This window comes from Dipodomys ordii, unplaced genomic scaffold (assembly GCF_000151885.1).
Source record: "Dipodomys ordii isolate 6190 unplaced genomic scaffold, Dord_2.0 Scaffold140, whole genome shotgun sequence".
In the NCBI taxonomy this organism is placed as follows: domain Eukaryota; kingdom Metazoa; phylum Chordata; class Mammalia; order Rodentia; family Heteromyidae; genus Dipodomys; species Dipodomys ordii.
In genome coordinates this window covers 2885180-2898761 of record NW_012267356.1, presented here as the reverse complement: position 1 = coordinate 2898761, position 13582 = coordinate 2885180, and the positions used below count along the sequence as shown (strand labels likewise).

The 13582-nt window shown below is 43.6% G+C and overlaps 2 protein-coding genes across 4 annotated transcripts in view; one reads left to right on the top strand and one right to left on the bottom strand.

Annotated features, from left to right (window-relative positions):
- Positions 1-5210, bottom strand: part of Alg5 (ALG5, dolichyl-phosphate beta-glucosyltransferase) — a 28425-nt gene extending 23215 nt beyond the window's left edge. The window contains exons 1-2 of one of the 2 annotated variants that reach the window (XM_013031484.1): positions 4817-5210; positions 554-725 (exon numbers count right to left, since the gene is read on the bottom strand). In XM_013031484.1, coding sequence (XP_012886938.1) covers positions 554-725; positions 4817-4828 — 184 coding nt within the window. In that variant the 5' untranslated portion in view covers positions 4829-5210. Of the gene's footprint in view, positions 1-553; positions 726-4351; positions 4477-4816 lie in introns of those variants that run through there. The other variant, XM_013031483.1, reaches the window with a different exon arrangement.
- Positions 5211-5346: 136 nt separating this feature from the next.
- Exosc8 (exosome component 8) overlaps positions 5347-13582 on the top strand; it is a 9511-nt gene continuing 1275 nt past the window's right edge. The window contains exons 1-9 of one of the 2 annotated variants that reach the window (XM_013031482.1): positions 5347-5382; positions 6292-6328; positions 6549-6612; positions 6984-7057; positions 8810-8855; positions 9613-9718; positions 9967-10012; positions 10913-11009; positions 12786-12906. In XM_013031482.1, the coding sequence (XP_012886936.1) occupies positions 5366-5382; positions 6292-6328; positions 6549-6612; positions 6984-7057; positions 8810-8855; positions 9613-9718; positions 9967-10012; positions 10913-11009; positions 12786-12906 (608 nt within the window). In that variant the 5' untranslated portion in view covers positions 5347-5365. Of the gene's footprint in view, positions 5383-5947; positions 6329-6548; positions 6613-6983; positions 7058-8809; positions 8856-9612; positions 9719-9966; positions 10013-10912; positions 11010-12785; positions 12907-13582 lie in introns of those variants that run through there. The other variant, XM_013031481.1, reaches the window with a different exon arrangement.

Below are 13582 nucleotides of genomic sequence, written 5' to 3'. Positions count from 1 at the left end.
ACATAGGGAAGAAGGTCTCAGTAATCTAACGAGTCCTTCTAGAATGCTCCCCCAGGTCTATTCACATCTGGAATGTCTGCTTTGTTAATATCTTGCATATCATAGGTAGGTCTGTGCCAATTGAGCCACTCTTCCATAACAGTTTAGTTCCATACATCAGAATGCTGTATCTATCTATTCAGACAAACGTTTCCATTTTGAATGCCAGTTACCAACCAGGCTCTCACCCCCACTTGTATCTTCAAACACAGTGAAGTCCCACGCTTTAAATTTGCTTTTCTTCCCAAATCACCCCGTATCAAGAAATCAAGGGTGAGTGCTAGTAGTTCATGCCTAGAATCCTAGCTACTCAGGAGGCTGAGAGTTGAAGATCTTAGTCAACCCTGGAAGGAAAGCCCAAGGGACTCTTATCTACAAGGAACCAGCAAAAGGCAGAAGAGGTATGGCTCAAGTGCTAGAGCACCAGTGTTGAGTAGAAAAAGTTAAGAGAGCACCTTAGTTCCCATGCCAAGACAGACACACATACAAAAAAAAAAAATCAAATAGTACCTACAGCGTTTTTCTTCATTGTATGAAGGCACAACAACAGAAAGTTGTTTGGTCGGTGGGTCCCAGATACTGGGCAGAGTTTCCTTTTGGCCTTTGGCATTTATGAAGAACTTTTCTTCTTCATGTTGGTGGACTACGGGCATTTTGGTAGCAGTTACAAATGCAACAACTGAAATCTAGAAGCAGAGATGCATGTAAAAAAAAATTATAGTATGCTGACCTTTTAAAAATATCTGCCCGAAATAGAACTTTATCATTTACACATTTTTTCTTAGTGGAATATTCATTCTTACTTTTGGGTTCATTAATAATGGTCCAGAGGTGACTCCAAAATTAGCCAGTCCCCTCCTGAGTCCCTCTCATGACCTGATGAGATTGTCCAATTGTCCTTTGTTCCATTAGGTAGATGCTAATGCTTCAGGATACTTTAGCCTCTTTCCTTTCCTTTCCCAGGCTTCTAGCCTTTGACTGTCCCCCCCCCCCCATGACAGGAAGACTATATTTTATACTTATCTCAAATTTGAACCCACAAATGTTCTGGTATAAGGCATAAAACTTGTAATCTGGACTGGAGGTATGGATCAAGTAAGTAGAATGCCAGCCATAAGCAAAATGAGCCAAAGAAGTCAATGGACTGAATTCAAGGCTCAGAACCAGCAAAGAACCAAATCAAAGCAAACCTTGTGCAATTTCCTTTCTATCTGTACTTGGGAGCTCTGGAGATAAACCATTCATTATAATATTGTTCTTGTTGGTATGCTGTCTGCTTTGAAAATAGCCGTTCTGTAAATTTTAGGAATTTTACCAGTTGAATATGGATGGTTATTATAACTTTCCAGACTTCTGATTATTGGATTGTCTAGGGGCAGTGGCCATACTAGCAGCTAAGGTCCTACTGCACTTCTGGTGTCTGTACTATGGTGCCTGAATTCCATTTCCCACTAATAGCAACTGGTGCTCCTAAAAGGATGGCTGATTCAGGTTTGAGGCAAGAAACCTACAACAGCAGAACAGCATCAAACCAGAAAGCACATCTATTAGCAATGATCACAGCTGTGCCAAAAGAAAAAAAAAGTCAGCTTCAAGGTATTTCTGCTGGCCTAGGATAGAGGACTTCAGTATGAAAAAGAATTACATACTAGATTAAACCAGTGCAAACATTTAAACCATGAACTGTAATAATAACACTGGTCACTTTTTAGCTATAAGCTGGTGGCTCAGGTCTGCAAAACCCAGCTACTAAGGAGGCTGAGATTTGAGGATTGTGATTTGAAGCCAGTCTGGGCAGCAAGTCCATAAAAGCTATGGCTCAAGTGTAGAGTTCCAACCTCGAGTGAGAAAACTAAGGAGTCACCCAGGCCCTGAGTTCAAGCCCCAGTACTGGCACAAATACAGAAACAAAACAGGTCACTTTTATTTATTTATTTTTAGGAGAACAACTTCGTTCTTTTAAAATGGGCTTTTATATATAAAAAGTATTTTAAGGTAACCAGATAGTTGAGGCTGAGATTCTTTCATTATAAAGTTTTAGAAAATAAAGTGAAGAATGAATGATACGAGGGAAGAATTCCACTTCGCAACTCTTAGGTAAGGGCCATGAGTGACTGCTAAAAATCACTGAATCATTAAAATCACTGCTTGATGGCAAATGTCTTAGCTGGCAGGGCAGGATGGCAACAATGAAGCCACTCACTCCACACCAGATACATCTAGCTGTCATTCGCTTCAGACACAAAAGGAGTCAACATCCTTCACATGTTGTCATTCATTAAAAACGCAAACATGCATTTAATTAAGTCTCCAGTTCTCACCAAGCAGGTTACAGGAAGTCTGTGGCACAGAGGAAGATGTACTTAAAAGGCCTCAAGGCATGAGGATTCCAGACTCTAAGAAATCCTACAGACATGACCAGAGGAAATAAGGGGATTTCCCTACCCTCCTCAAGCACAGAGTTGTTGTTTTTGTTTTATTTTTTAGGTTAGAGAATTAGCCTTAAGCAAAAAATAAAAAACCCCACCAAAAAACAAAAGAAAACCAGAGACAGCCCCCAGGCCCTGAGTTCAAGTTCCAGGCCTGGTACAAAACCACCACAAACCAAAAAGACATGTGGGACAACTGAAGGCATTTCAACTGATAGGGTGTTTGAACTTACAGAAGTGTAGCTATACTTAAGAAAATCTGCACTTGGGATGACCTTGATCAAGATGCATTATATACATAAATTGCTTTGCTAAATGGCAACTCCTTTGTACAACTACTTAAAAAAAGATCCTGCACTTTATGGCAGATTTCAAAGTGTTTGTGTATGTTTGTGTGTATGTGTGTGTGCATGAGCACACTTGTGCTAGGGCTTAAACTCAGGGCCTGGATGTTGTTTCTTAGCTTTTTTGCAAGGCTGGTGCTCTACCACTTGATCCACATCACCACTTCTGGCTTTCTGCTGGTTAATTGAAGGTAAGAGTCTCATGGATTTTTTTGCTTGGGCTGAATTTGAAACTCAATTCTCAGATCTGTCTCCTAAGTAGCCAGGATTACAGGCATAATACTAGTGGTAAATAAATACTAGTGGTTTACAGCTACTGTTTTTATCTTTTTCTTTAATAATCCAACTAGCTACTTAGGAGGCTGAGATCTGAGGATCGCAGTTCAAAGTCTGCCCAGGCAAAAAAGTCCATGAGACTCTTATCTCCAATTAAACAACCAGAAAGACAGAAGTGGAGCTGTGGCTCAAAGTGGTAGAGCACTAGCCTTGAGTAAAAATAAAAATAAAAAAGCTCAGGGACAGTGCACAGGCCCTGAGTTTAAGACCCACCACCACCAATAAAAATTCATAAAGGAAATAAATAGGATGGGAAAAAGTATGAACAATAGGTGACTAGGAAATAAGTTTTATTATTTTAAATATATTTCTCCAACCTGCATCCTAGCCAGTAAAATAAAACTAACAGCATCACTTAATGTCATTTTATGCTGTTCCAAAGATCCAAAGGTGAGTACGATTCCCACCTGTAGTGCACAGTCAATGACCTTACTGTCAAGCCAGGAGAATCACATTCTTCTGTCAGAACAACCTGTGAATTTGGGGCACAGATTCAAAGCAAGGCAGTCTCAATTTGGGGCTGTTTCAAACTCTGTCCCCCCACCCTAAAAAAAAAAACCCCTGAAGGAAGACACACCAGGAAGAAAAAGGCCTGCTCTCTCACCCCACAGACCAACGGAGCCGCCAGGGGCATCATCTTGCCCCAGCTGCCACTGTCCCCCAGCCGTCCATTTCTAAGCCCTCGGGGGAAGCGGACCCACGCGTGCCCGGGAGGCTGCGGTCTGCTCGCTCACCCACAGGCGCCTGGCAAGGTGCAGGGGCAGAGAACTCAACCTGGTGTTTCACCCCCTGCACCCGCCCCCGCCGCGATCAGCCAGCACGGACCAGGCTCTGTCTGTGTGTCAGAGCCAGGAGGGTGTCTGGCTGTGGGACGCAGCCGGGGGCCGGTCTTGCACACCCTGCGTCCACCCGCGGATCGCTCCCCGCGGCGTGCCCGAGCGCGTGCGCTGCGGGGACAGAGGAGGAACGGTCCAGGCTGCAGGCCTGGGGCCAGGGAGCAGAATGCAAGGCCAGGTGTCCGGCCGCGTGTCCAGGCTCCGGGCACACCGGGCGACCCGGCACCGAAGGAGAGGCGGGAGGGGAAGCCACGAGAGAGGAGCCTCGGGGCAGACGAGGGAAGCAGGGGGGCCCAGGATCCCCGCCAAGGGCGGGCGGCGCAGCCACGTGCGTGCAGGCCGCGCGGATCCCCTTCCCGGTCCTCACCAGTAGCAGGGCGGTGGCCGCCAGCGCCGCGCCGAGCACCGCCAGCTGCAGCAGGAGCGGAGCCATCCTCCTTGCGGGGCCGCCGGAGCCCGGCCCGCCCGTGCCGCCCCGCACCCTATCCCGCACCTACACACACGCGGAAGCGCGCCGCGGGGCCCCGCCCCCCACCCCCCTCGCCGCGAGGAGGACGCCCGCCCGCCGCCCGCAGCGTCCCCTGGCGGCCAGGCCCAGCCTCGACCAGACCGGCGCCCCGTCCACACAGCGCCCCCGCGCGGCAGCAGAGGCGAGACGCAGGCGGAACTTCGGCGGCGACGCGAAGCCAAGACTTAATTGATTCACCGCAAAAAGCACGACACGTCGGCTCCATGTGCTTGTCCACAGGCTGGTCACTATCACCTTGGCTTGGCTGAAAGCTCCCTCCCCAGGCAGAGCGTTCCATTCTGGGCCTGATACATACATACATACCAGCTGTAACATAGAACGCTAATCATTTAAACCATCTTAAGGGTGCAGTGCACTGGTGTTAGTTACAACCATAAAGCTGTGCAGTACTCATCGTCATCTCTACAACTTTCTGATTCCTCCAGTCGATCACTCATCAGTAATTACTGATCGTTACCCTCATGGCTTGGGGTCAAGGCTGCTAAGGTCTGCTAGTGTGAGATTGAACGTTATAGAGGAGGAACTGGAAGATCCAGGGAATGGTGCAGCAACACTAGGAGGATGCTCTCCACCCAACACAAACTGCTGCACACACCAAACTGCTGGCCTCCGTTTGTCCCGATTCACTTAGCAGCAGATTCGTCAGAATACCTCCCGGACCTAGAGAACCGGAGAGGCGTGTCCGGCCCGGGTACTTGACTGGAGCCAGGGGGGGCCTGGGGGAGCCAGCCTGGGCGGGAGGCAGTCCCATTGCGGCCCGGCCTTCGGCAAAGCAGGCCCGCTTCCGTGTCGAAAGTGCGGCTGCGTCTGCGGCAGCGGCGGTGTGCGCAGGCGCGGCGCGCGGGCGGGAAGATGGCGGCAGGGTTCAAGTGAGTGTCGGCGGCCTCTGGCCTCGGGTTGGGTCCTTGTCGCGTCGTTAATCCTTAGCTGTGACCTTTTAACTCCGAGGCCGGCTCTGCTCGGATCCGTGCTGGGAGGCAGCTGGCGGGAAGGCGCCCAGGGAAGCGGCCGGGGAAAGCGGCCTCTCCTACGGGAGAGAGCGGGTCGGACTGGTGCAGCCGCCCCCGCGAGCGCGGGGCCGCGGGCGAGGCGGGGGCGCGCAGAGGCCGCGGGGGCGCGCAGAGGCCGCGTGCGCGCGCGGGTGGGCGCGTCCCCGCCTCCGATAGCTCAGCCGCAGTAGAACCCATCCTCTTTGGCAGGGGGTAGTGGTGGTGGTGGCTGGTTTGTTTTTTGTTTCACTCTGGTGAAGCCACACGGACTGTCAAGAAGTTAGAACTAAGATTCCAAAGGAAGCCCACGATGCTGAAGTAGATACCTCTTAAACTAACTTTCAGAAAGCAAGATCTCCGGCCTAGCCCCACAACTAAAAAGAGGAAAACATCCATGATCCCTGAAGTGGTTCAGGTTGCAGGTGCCGCCCGTGTTGTGGCTTGTGGCATCTGCAGTCATCATGCAAGCATAATGCATTTCAGCTGCTACAGCTTGCTCGCTCGTGCTAGTTCCCTGCGTCTGGTTTCAGAACAGGAATGCTGTGACTTATTTTAACACCCGGATTAACCTTCTTAAAATGCTGCAAGGGCTTGGGACTCGGATCTTCTTGAGTGATTGCTACAAAAAGGGTATCTACATGTTATAACTACTTAGCAATAGCAACATAGCCATCGATTCATAATGAAAAGTCAGGTACAGGTTGTGGACATGTATGCCATACCCGGTGCTAGTTGTTGTGGGTTTATATTTAGGCACATTAACGTCGATATCATTTTAACATGTTTCAGGACCGTGGAACCGCTGGAGTATTACAGGCGATTTCTCGTGAGTACATAGTTTATGCCTTTTTGTTGTTGTTGTTGGTGGTGGTGTTGGTTCTGTGGCCTGAACTCAGGCTGGGACTCTTACCACTTGAGCCACATTTTAATAACAATTTGAGATGAGGCTTTTAGAGCAAATTTCACCTAATTCATCTGAATGAGGTTCCCTTTCCCCTTGTTTACCATATATCTATATATAATTTTTTTAAAAATAAATCATTTAGAAAGAAAACTGCCGTCCTGATGGAAGGGAATTGGGTGAATTTAGAACCACAACAGTCAACATAGGTAAGATCTGCTTTTATTTCCCATCTATGATACCCCACACTTCAGCTTCCGTGCCACTAAAGCAGTTTTTCCCGCAAATTCTACCACATCTGTGGGATCTGATGGTTTTGTGTTAGAAATTTTGACTGTACAACAGCTCTTTGATTAAGACATGATTAGCTCAGATTCATGGAGAGCAAATTATTCTTAAACATTAGTTTTAAATAGCAATACTGCTTCAGAACCAACAACTTAAACTTGGAATGAAATTTCATAGGCAACTGAGATGTGTAGCTAGCTAGATAATAATATACAGCAAACAAAAAGAGTAGATAATTCTGTGCCCTTTATCCATTAAAAAAGTGTTTTTTTTTTAATGCCGTACTTTTCAGGTTCAATTTCTACAGCAGATGGTTCTGCTTTAGTCAAGCTGGGAAATACAACAGTAATTTGTGGAGTTAAAGCGGTAGGTTTAATAATTTATATTAGATGGCCTCTTGACATTTGAGTTACCAAATGAGTTTCAAATATCTACTAGACTATAATATATATATCTATATTTCTATTGTTGATTAATTTCTATTGTTGATTTTGTATATGTGTATGGTACTGGAATTTGAAATTGGGGCTTTGTACTTGCTAGGCAGGTGCTCTCCCATTAAGCCACACCTCCAGTACTTGCCATTATTTTTACTAACATCCTCAGATGACTGAAGTGCTGCTGCGTTAAAATAGTAACAATATGACAGGTGCCAGCAGCTCCTACTTAGAATCCTAGCTATTCAGGAGGCTGACACCTGGAGGTTCAACATATGAAGCCACGCTGGGCAGAAAAGTCTGATACTATCTATAATTAACCAGCAAATAAAAAACAGCTAGACTTTTTTTTTTTTTTTTTTTTTTGAGATGTAGCTTAAGTGGCAGAGTGCCAGTTGTGAGCAAGCATGAGACCGTGAGTTCAAATCCTTGTACTGGGGCACATACAGAAGAATGTAGTTAAATCATTTCAGGAATTAACACCTTATGGTGCTGTCCTTTTGGCCAGTGATGGCCTTTTGAGACTGTTTGAGCCGGGTGCTGGTGGCTCATGCCTGTAATCCTAGCTACTCAAGAGGTTGAGATCTGAGGAACACGGTTCAAAGCCAGCCTGGGCAGGAAAGTCCGTGAGACTCTTATCTCCAGCAAACCACTAGAAAACTGGAAGTGGTGCTGTGGCTCAAGCGGTAGAGCGCTCACCTTGAAGGACATCGCCCAGGCCCAGTTCAAGCTCCACCACTGACACACACACGTTTGAAAGAGAAGTTTGAGGAATAGTAGGTAGTTCTAAGTTCTAGCTGTTTCAGACACCTGACGAGGTGCTTTACAGAATTATCCAGTTTCCATCTTTTGTTCAACAGGTGAGGTTCAGTAACTTGTCCAGGTAATGAGGCTTGTAAGTAGAGCCCAGACACAAATCTGGTTCTAAAGTCTATGCATACATTTTTGACTACATTATATTGTTTCTTAACCAAAGTTGAGATGATACCTAGTGAGGGTTGAACACTTACTCCTTGCCAGGTTTTATGCTAGCAATCTAATGGCATCACCTCTTTTGACCTTATTAGTAGTCTTTAGGAGTAGGCACTGCTATTTGATAGGTGAAGAATTTGTAAGTGGGAGCTTAAATAACTTGCTCAACATCTTTCAACAACTAAAGTTTGGGTCTGCCATCTGAGTGGGTTAGCAAGTGTAGAGCTTTTACTCCTAACGACTAGGCCCTACATAGGGCAGAGTCAGTGTTACTAACAAATTATATTCAGATTCTTGGCTTCTAAATGATGGTGGGATACAAGCTCAGTGCATAGTTGGTTTCATGTTTTTGGCAGATGGGGGTTTTAACTAGGCTTTTGAGTTTTCTAGGCAGAGCTGGTCTGGACCACGATTCTTCCTCCCATTTGAGCTGCCTATCTTAGCTTAGTGTGCACTACTGAGCCCAGCTATTTAAAAGGTCCCCAGGTAATGTTGGTAAGCAGCACTTGGCCCACTTTGCTATATGTTGTTAGTTACTGTGTGGATCAGTGCCAGCTTCCTTTAGACCCCTGATACAGCTCCATATGCACAGGTACTTATGATGTAGCTAAGTAGCTGAGAAGGTCATTGATAAAGCCTTCCATAATTAGGGCCGAAATGTCCTCACAATTTTTTTTTCTTCCTTTCTTTCATTTGTTTGCTTCTGTAGGAATTTGCAGCACCACCAACAGATGCCCCTGATAAAGGTTATATTGGTAAGCTGAAAATTTTATAACACAAATACCTTAACACATTTAATGCTGATAGTGGTAATCTTTGTAATTTGCAAACAGGAAGAATAATGCTTGCTCCCAAAGTTTTCTGTATATGCATCAGGTGATATTCAATGATAAAGAATTTTATGAATTTAACTTGGAAAACCAAGGAAATAATTTTTTTAGTGAAGGGTTTATCTATACAACATTAGAAATTCTGTTCTCATAGGTTCATTTTGAATTGCTGTATGATCTTTTTCTTGTCTTAGATCATCTGTTCTTTTTGGGAGAAACCAACATTTTTTAAAATGCAAAAAATGGGTGAGAGCTTGTTAGATTTAGGTATTTTGAAAGAAATCAGAAATTTTTTTTTGTAATGGATTCAGGATAAAAGCCTAACATCAGAAAAACATACATTTCTTTTCATCTGAGCCTGTGAATCTTAAAAAGACCTAAGGAGTACATTTTTTCTTTGCCAGTCCTGCGGCTTGAACTCAAGGCTTGGGCACTTACTGTTCCTAAGCTTTTTGCTCAAGGCTAGTACCCTATTACTTGAGTCACACCACCACTTCCAGCTTTTTCTGTTATGTGGTAGTGAGGAATTGAACCCAAGGCTTCATGCATGCTATGCACTCTACCACTAAGCCATATTCCCAGCCCCCATAAGGTTACATGTCCATGGCCACCATTACCTTAGCTGTACCTAAAGTTGAACCAGAAGGTAAAGTTCAGTTCTCACCTGCAGTATTTCTTTCAGTCCCTAATGTGGATCTGCCACCTCTGTGTTCATCGCGATTTCGGGCTGGACCTCCAGGAGAAGAGGCCCAAGTGGCTAGCCAGTTCATTGCAGATGTTATTGAAAAGTAAGACTAGTTGGGGAGGTAGGGAGGGAAGGGATGGTAGGGGAAAAACAAAGGAGGAGGTAACAATGCTTGATAGGAACTGTATTCATTACCCTAACTCATGTAACTGTAACCCTCTGTGCAATATTTTTTACAATAAAAATATATGAAAAAAAGAAAAGTAAGACAATCACTATATGACCTTTTACTGCATTCATTTTCTAATGCTTTCTCACCTTTCATTTACTGTGCTTTGTCATTAAATCAAGTTCACAGATAATTCAGAAAGAAGACTTGTGCATTTCTCCAGGAAAGGTAAGAAAGTACAGAGTAACCACAATCTTTTACTAATTCTGAAGAGGGAGGGAGGGAGAGAGAGAGAGAGAGAGTGTGTGTGTGTGTGTATCTGTCTGTCTGTCTGTCGGTGGGGGAATTCAACCACAATAGCCTTAAAATACGGAGACGTTAAGAGCTTGTGTGGAATTCTGGAGGTTAAAAAAAGTCATGTCTTATTCTACAACTACTAAATAGTCCCAGTTTCCAAGGTGTGTACCACCATGTCCTGCTAAAAACAAACTGACTTATCTCAAGCTATCATTTAAGCTGAGGTAATTAAGGTAATTATTATTACCTTTATCATTATTACCTTTATCATTCTCTGTTCCCTTCAAGAAAAAGGGAAGCTTATGCAGGTGTCTTAGGCCTGAATCCTAGCTACTCAGGAAGCTGAGAAGTAAGGATCCAGTTATCTCCAAATAACCAACAAGAAGCCAGAAGTGGAGCTATGGTTCAAATGGTAGAGTGCCAGTTTTGCGTGAAAAAGTTAAGGAACAATGCCCAGGCCCTGAGTAAAGCCCCAGTACTCCCGAAAAAGTCATATTTTATTCCTTATAGCACATAATTTTTAATTGTTCAACTACGTTTAAGGTTAATTCACATAGTAGAACCCTAAAACTGGTTGAAGTCAGGATTAGGTTAAGATACTAAATCATTAGATTTAGATTAGTATTTACAGCTTCCTTTTCCTTACAAAGGTCTCTGTGGAAGAGTACATTTTGAGCTTCAATTAGGGTTTGTAAAAGCATTTCCCTCATTTGCTGATGTAGCAGGATGAGTGTAGATCTCCTCTACTTCAAGTGTTTAGGCCTTGGTTTTAAATGTAAGCAAATGCAATGTGCTGCCTATCAGAAGCTTTAATGTAATCTCTTATTTTAGCTTGCTTGGGTACTATACTGTGATCTTATCTGCCTTGACTATGACGGGAACATTCTGGATGCCTGTACATTTGCCTTGTTAGCGGCTCTAAAAAATGGTAAGTATAATATTAAATAAAAGGCAGTATTCCTAATGGGTTAATGTTGGTTTTAGGAAACATTTGCAGTTCATTCACTCAAAACTTTAAAGGTTCTTGAGATCATGTGTTGAGATCATGTGTTTCAAAATAATGAACTTACTGACATGATCGCCCCCATGTACATATGTGGCCTTTTAGCAGTGTTGCCCTGACTATATTCATCTATTAGTTGGGACTAAGATCCTTCCCCAAATAGTACTGATATGGGGGAATGAGAATTCTAATTAGTATAGGTTGTTAGAGAAAACAGGGAACAAGTGTTCTTCAGGTTCTTTTGTTTTGCCAGAAGGAAAAATGATTATCTTACATGTAAGGCCATAAACTTTTTCTGGGTGGGGACTACTGGTGTTTGAACTTAGGTTATCCAGCTTGCTAGGTAGGCACTCTACTTGAGCCATGCCTCTGACCCTTTAATGTGTTAGTTATTTTTCAGATAGGATCTCATGTTTTTGTCCATGGCTGGCTTTGGACTGTGATCCTTCTACCTATGCCCTCCAGTAGCTGGGATTACAATCACATCTATCATATGCCATCATACTTTTTTCTTTTCTTTTGAGATGGGGTCTTGCTAACCTTTTGCCCCAGCTGGTCTGGAACCGTGATCCTCCGAATCTCCACCTCTTGAGTAGCTGGGATACAGGGGTAAGATATTAGGCACCTTGCCTAAATGTTAGTTTGAATAGTCAAGTTTCTTAGTAAGGAGTTTAGGCAGACTTTCAGGATCTCAATTACTTGTGCATATTCCTGTCATTACATTGCTGAATTGATAGTACAGATAATTTACAGGCCCATGCCTGTAAGTCCAGCACTCTGGAGGCTTCAGTCTGGAGGATTGAAGTTCTTGGGCTATATATTAAGACCTTGATTCAAATACAAAACCCAAAACCCAACCATAAAGTAAAAGCAAAATCCTCACTAATAGGAGTAGAAGATGTAAGTAACATCAGTATTACAATAATAGCAGTAATTAAAGCAAGGACTTAAAATTTGAATCTTAGTTACATCACTGCTGAGGTTTCCTTATTTGTAATAAAATAGGATTGACAGTATTTATTGTCGATGACTGAAAGATGATGGAAATATTTGAAACAGTACCTGGCATATAGAAAGTAGCAGGTATTTGGTATTTGATTTGATTTCTTACACTTAAAAAAGCTACTCTTAACTGATTTTTTTTTTTTTTTTGGTGCTACTCCTGGGGCTTAAACTGAGGGCCTGAGCTCTGCTTTCCTTGAGCTTTTTACTCAAGGATGGTACCTCTCTTGAGCCACACCTCCACTTCTGGCATTTGAGTTTTTTTTTGTGTGTGTGTGCCAGTCTTGGGGCTTGTGCCAGGTCCTGGGCATTTTTCTTGAACTGCTTTTTTGCTCAAGGCTACCACTTGAGCCATAGCACCACTTCCGGCTTTTACTGTTTATGTGGTGCTGAGGAATGGAACCCAGGGCTTCAGGCATGGTAGGCAAGCACTCTACCACCAACCCACATTCCCAGCCCTGAGATAAGAATTTTAAGTCTTGGAGACTTTCTTGTCCGATTGGTTTCAAACCTCAATCCTCAGATTTCAGCCTCCTAAGTAGCTAGGATTATAGGCATGAGCCACTGGTACCCAGCTCTAAAACTTTTTTTTTTTTTTTAAGGATGCTCTGGACAAATAGAGAGAAATGTACGTTAAGGAAACATAGCAACTATTTCTTATGTGCAAGAGACTTACTTTACATACTTCCTCTCTTCTAGTACAGCTGCCTGAAGTTACTATAAATGAAGAAACTGCTTTAGCACAAGTTAATTTAAAGAAGAAAAATTATTTGAATATTAGAACACATCCAGTTGCAACTTCCTTTGCTGTGTTTGATGAGTAAGTTCATTAAATGTATTTTAAAACACTCTATTCAAGAGTAAGGTAATGGCTTATTATTCGGCTAACTCTAAAAAATTCCCAGGATGACAATTATTTCTAGTCAGCCTTTCTGTTTCAAAAGCATCCTAATGTGGGTAGTTTATTCCAACTTGGTTTGTTATTCCTGTATAATAATTTTTTGGTACTGGCATTTGACTTTAGGGCTTCACACTTTGCTTGGCTGCTTAGCTGGTTACCTCTGTTACCTGACTTAGGCCTCTAGCCTGGTTTTTTAACAGATTAATTGGAGATGAGTCTGTACAACTTTTCTACCTGGGCTGGTTTCAAATCAGTCCTCAGCTTCCTGGGGAGCTAGGATTACAGGTGTGAACCATAGGTGTCTGGCTACCTGTGTAACCTTAATTTTGCGTTCTTTCACCAATGATCTACTTGGTACAATTTGCCAACAACTTAAAATTTAAGAGCCATTAATTTAAGTTGCTACTTTTTCCTCTTTTGGCTCTTTATAACCTAAGCTAAAATTCAAGTACCCTGTCTACTATTCTTTTAGAGTAAAATCTTTTCCCTGAATAAACCTATACTTTTTTTTTTTTTTTGTCGGTCGTGGGGCTTGAACTCTGGGCCTGGGCGCTGTCCCTCACCATTATGGACAATCTAATGCCTTTGTTTCTAT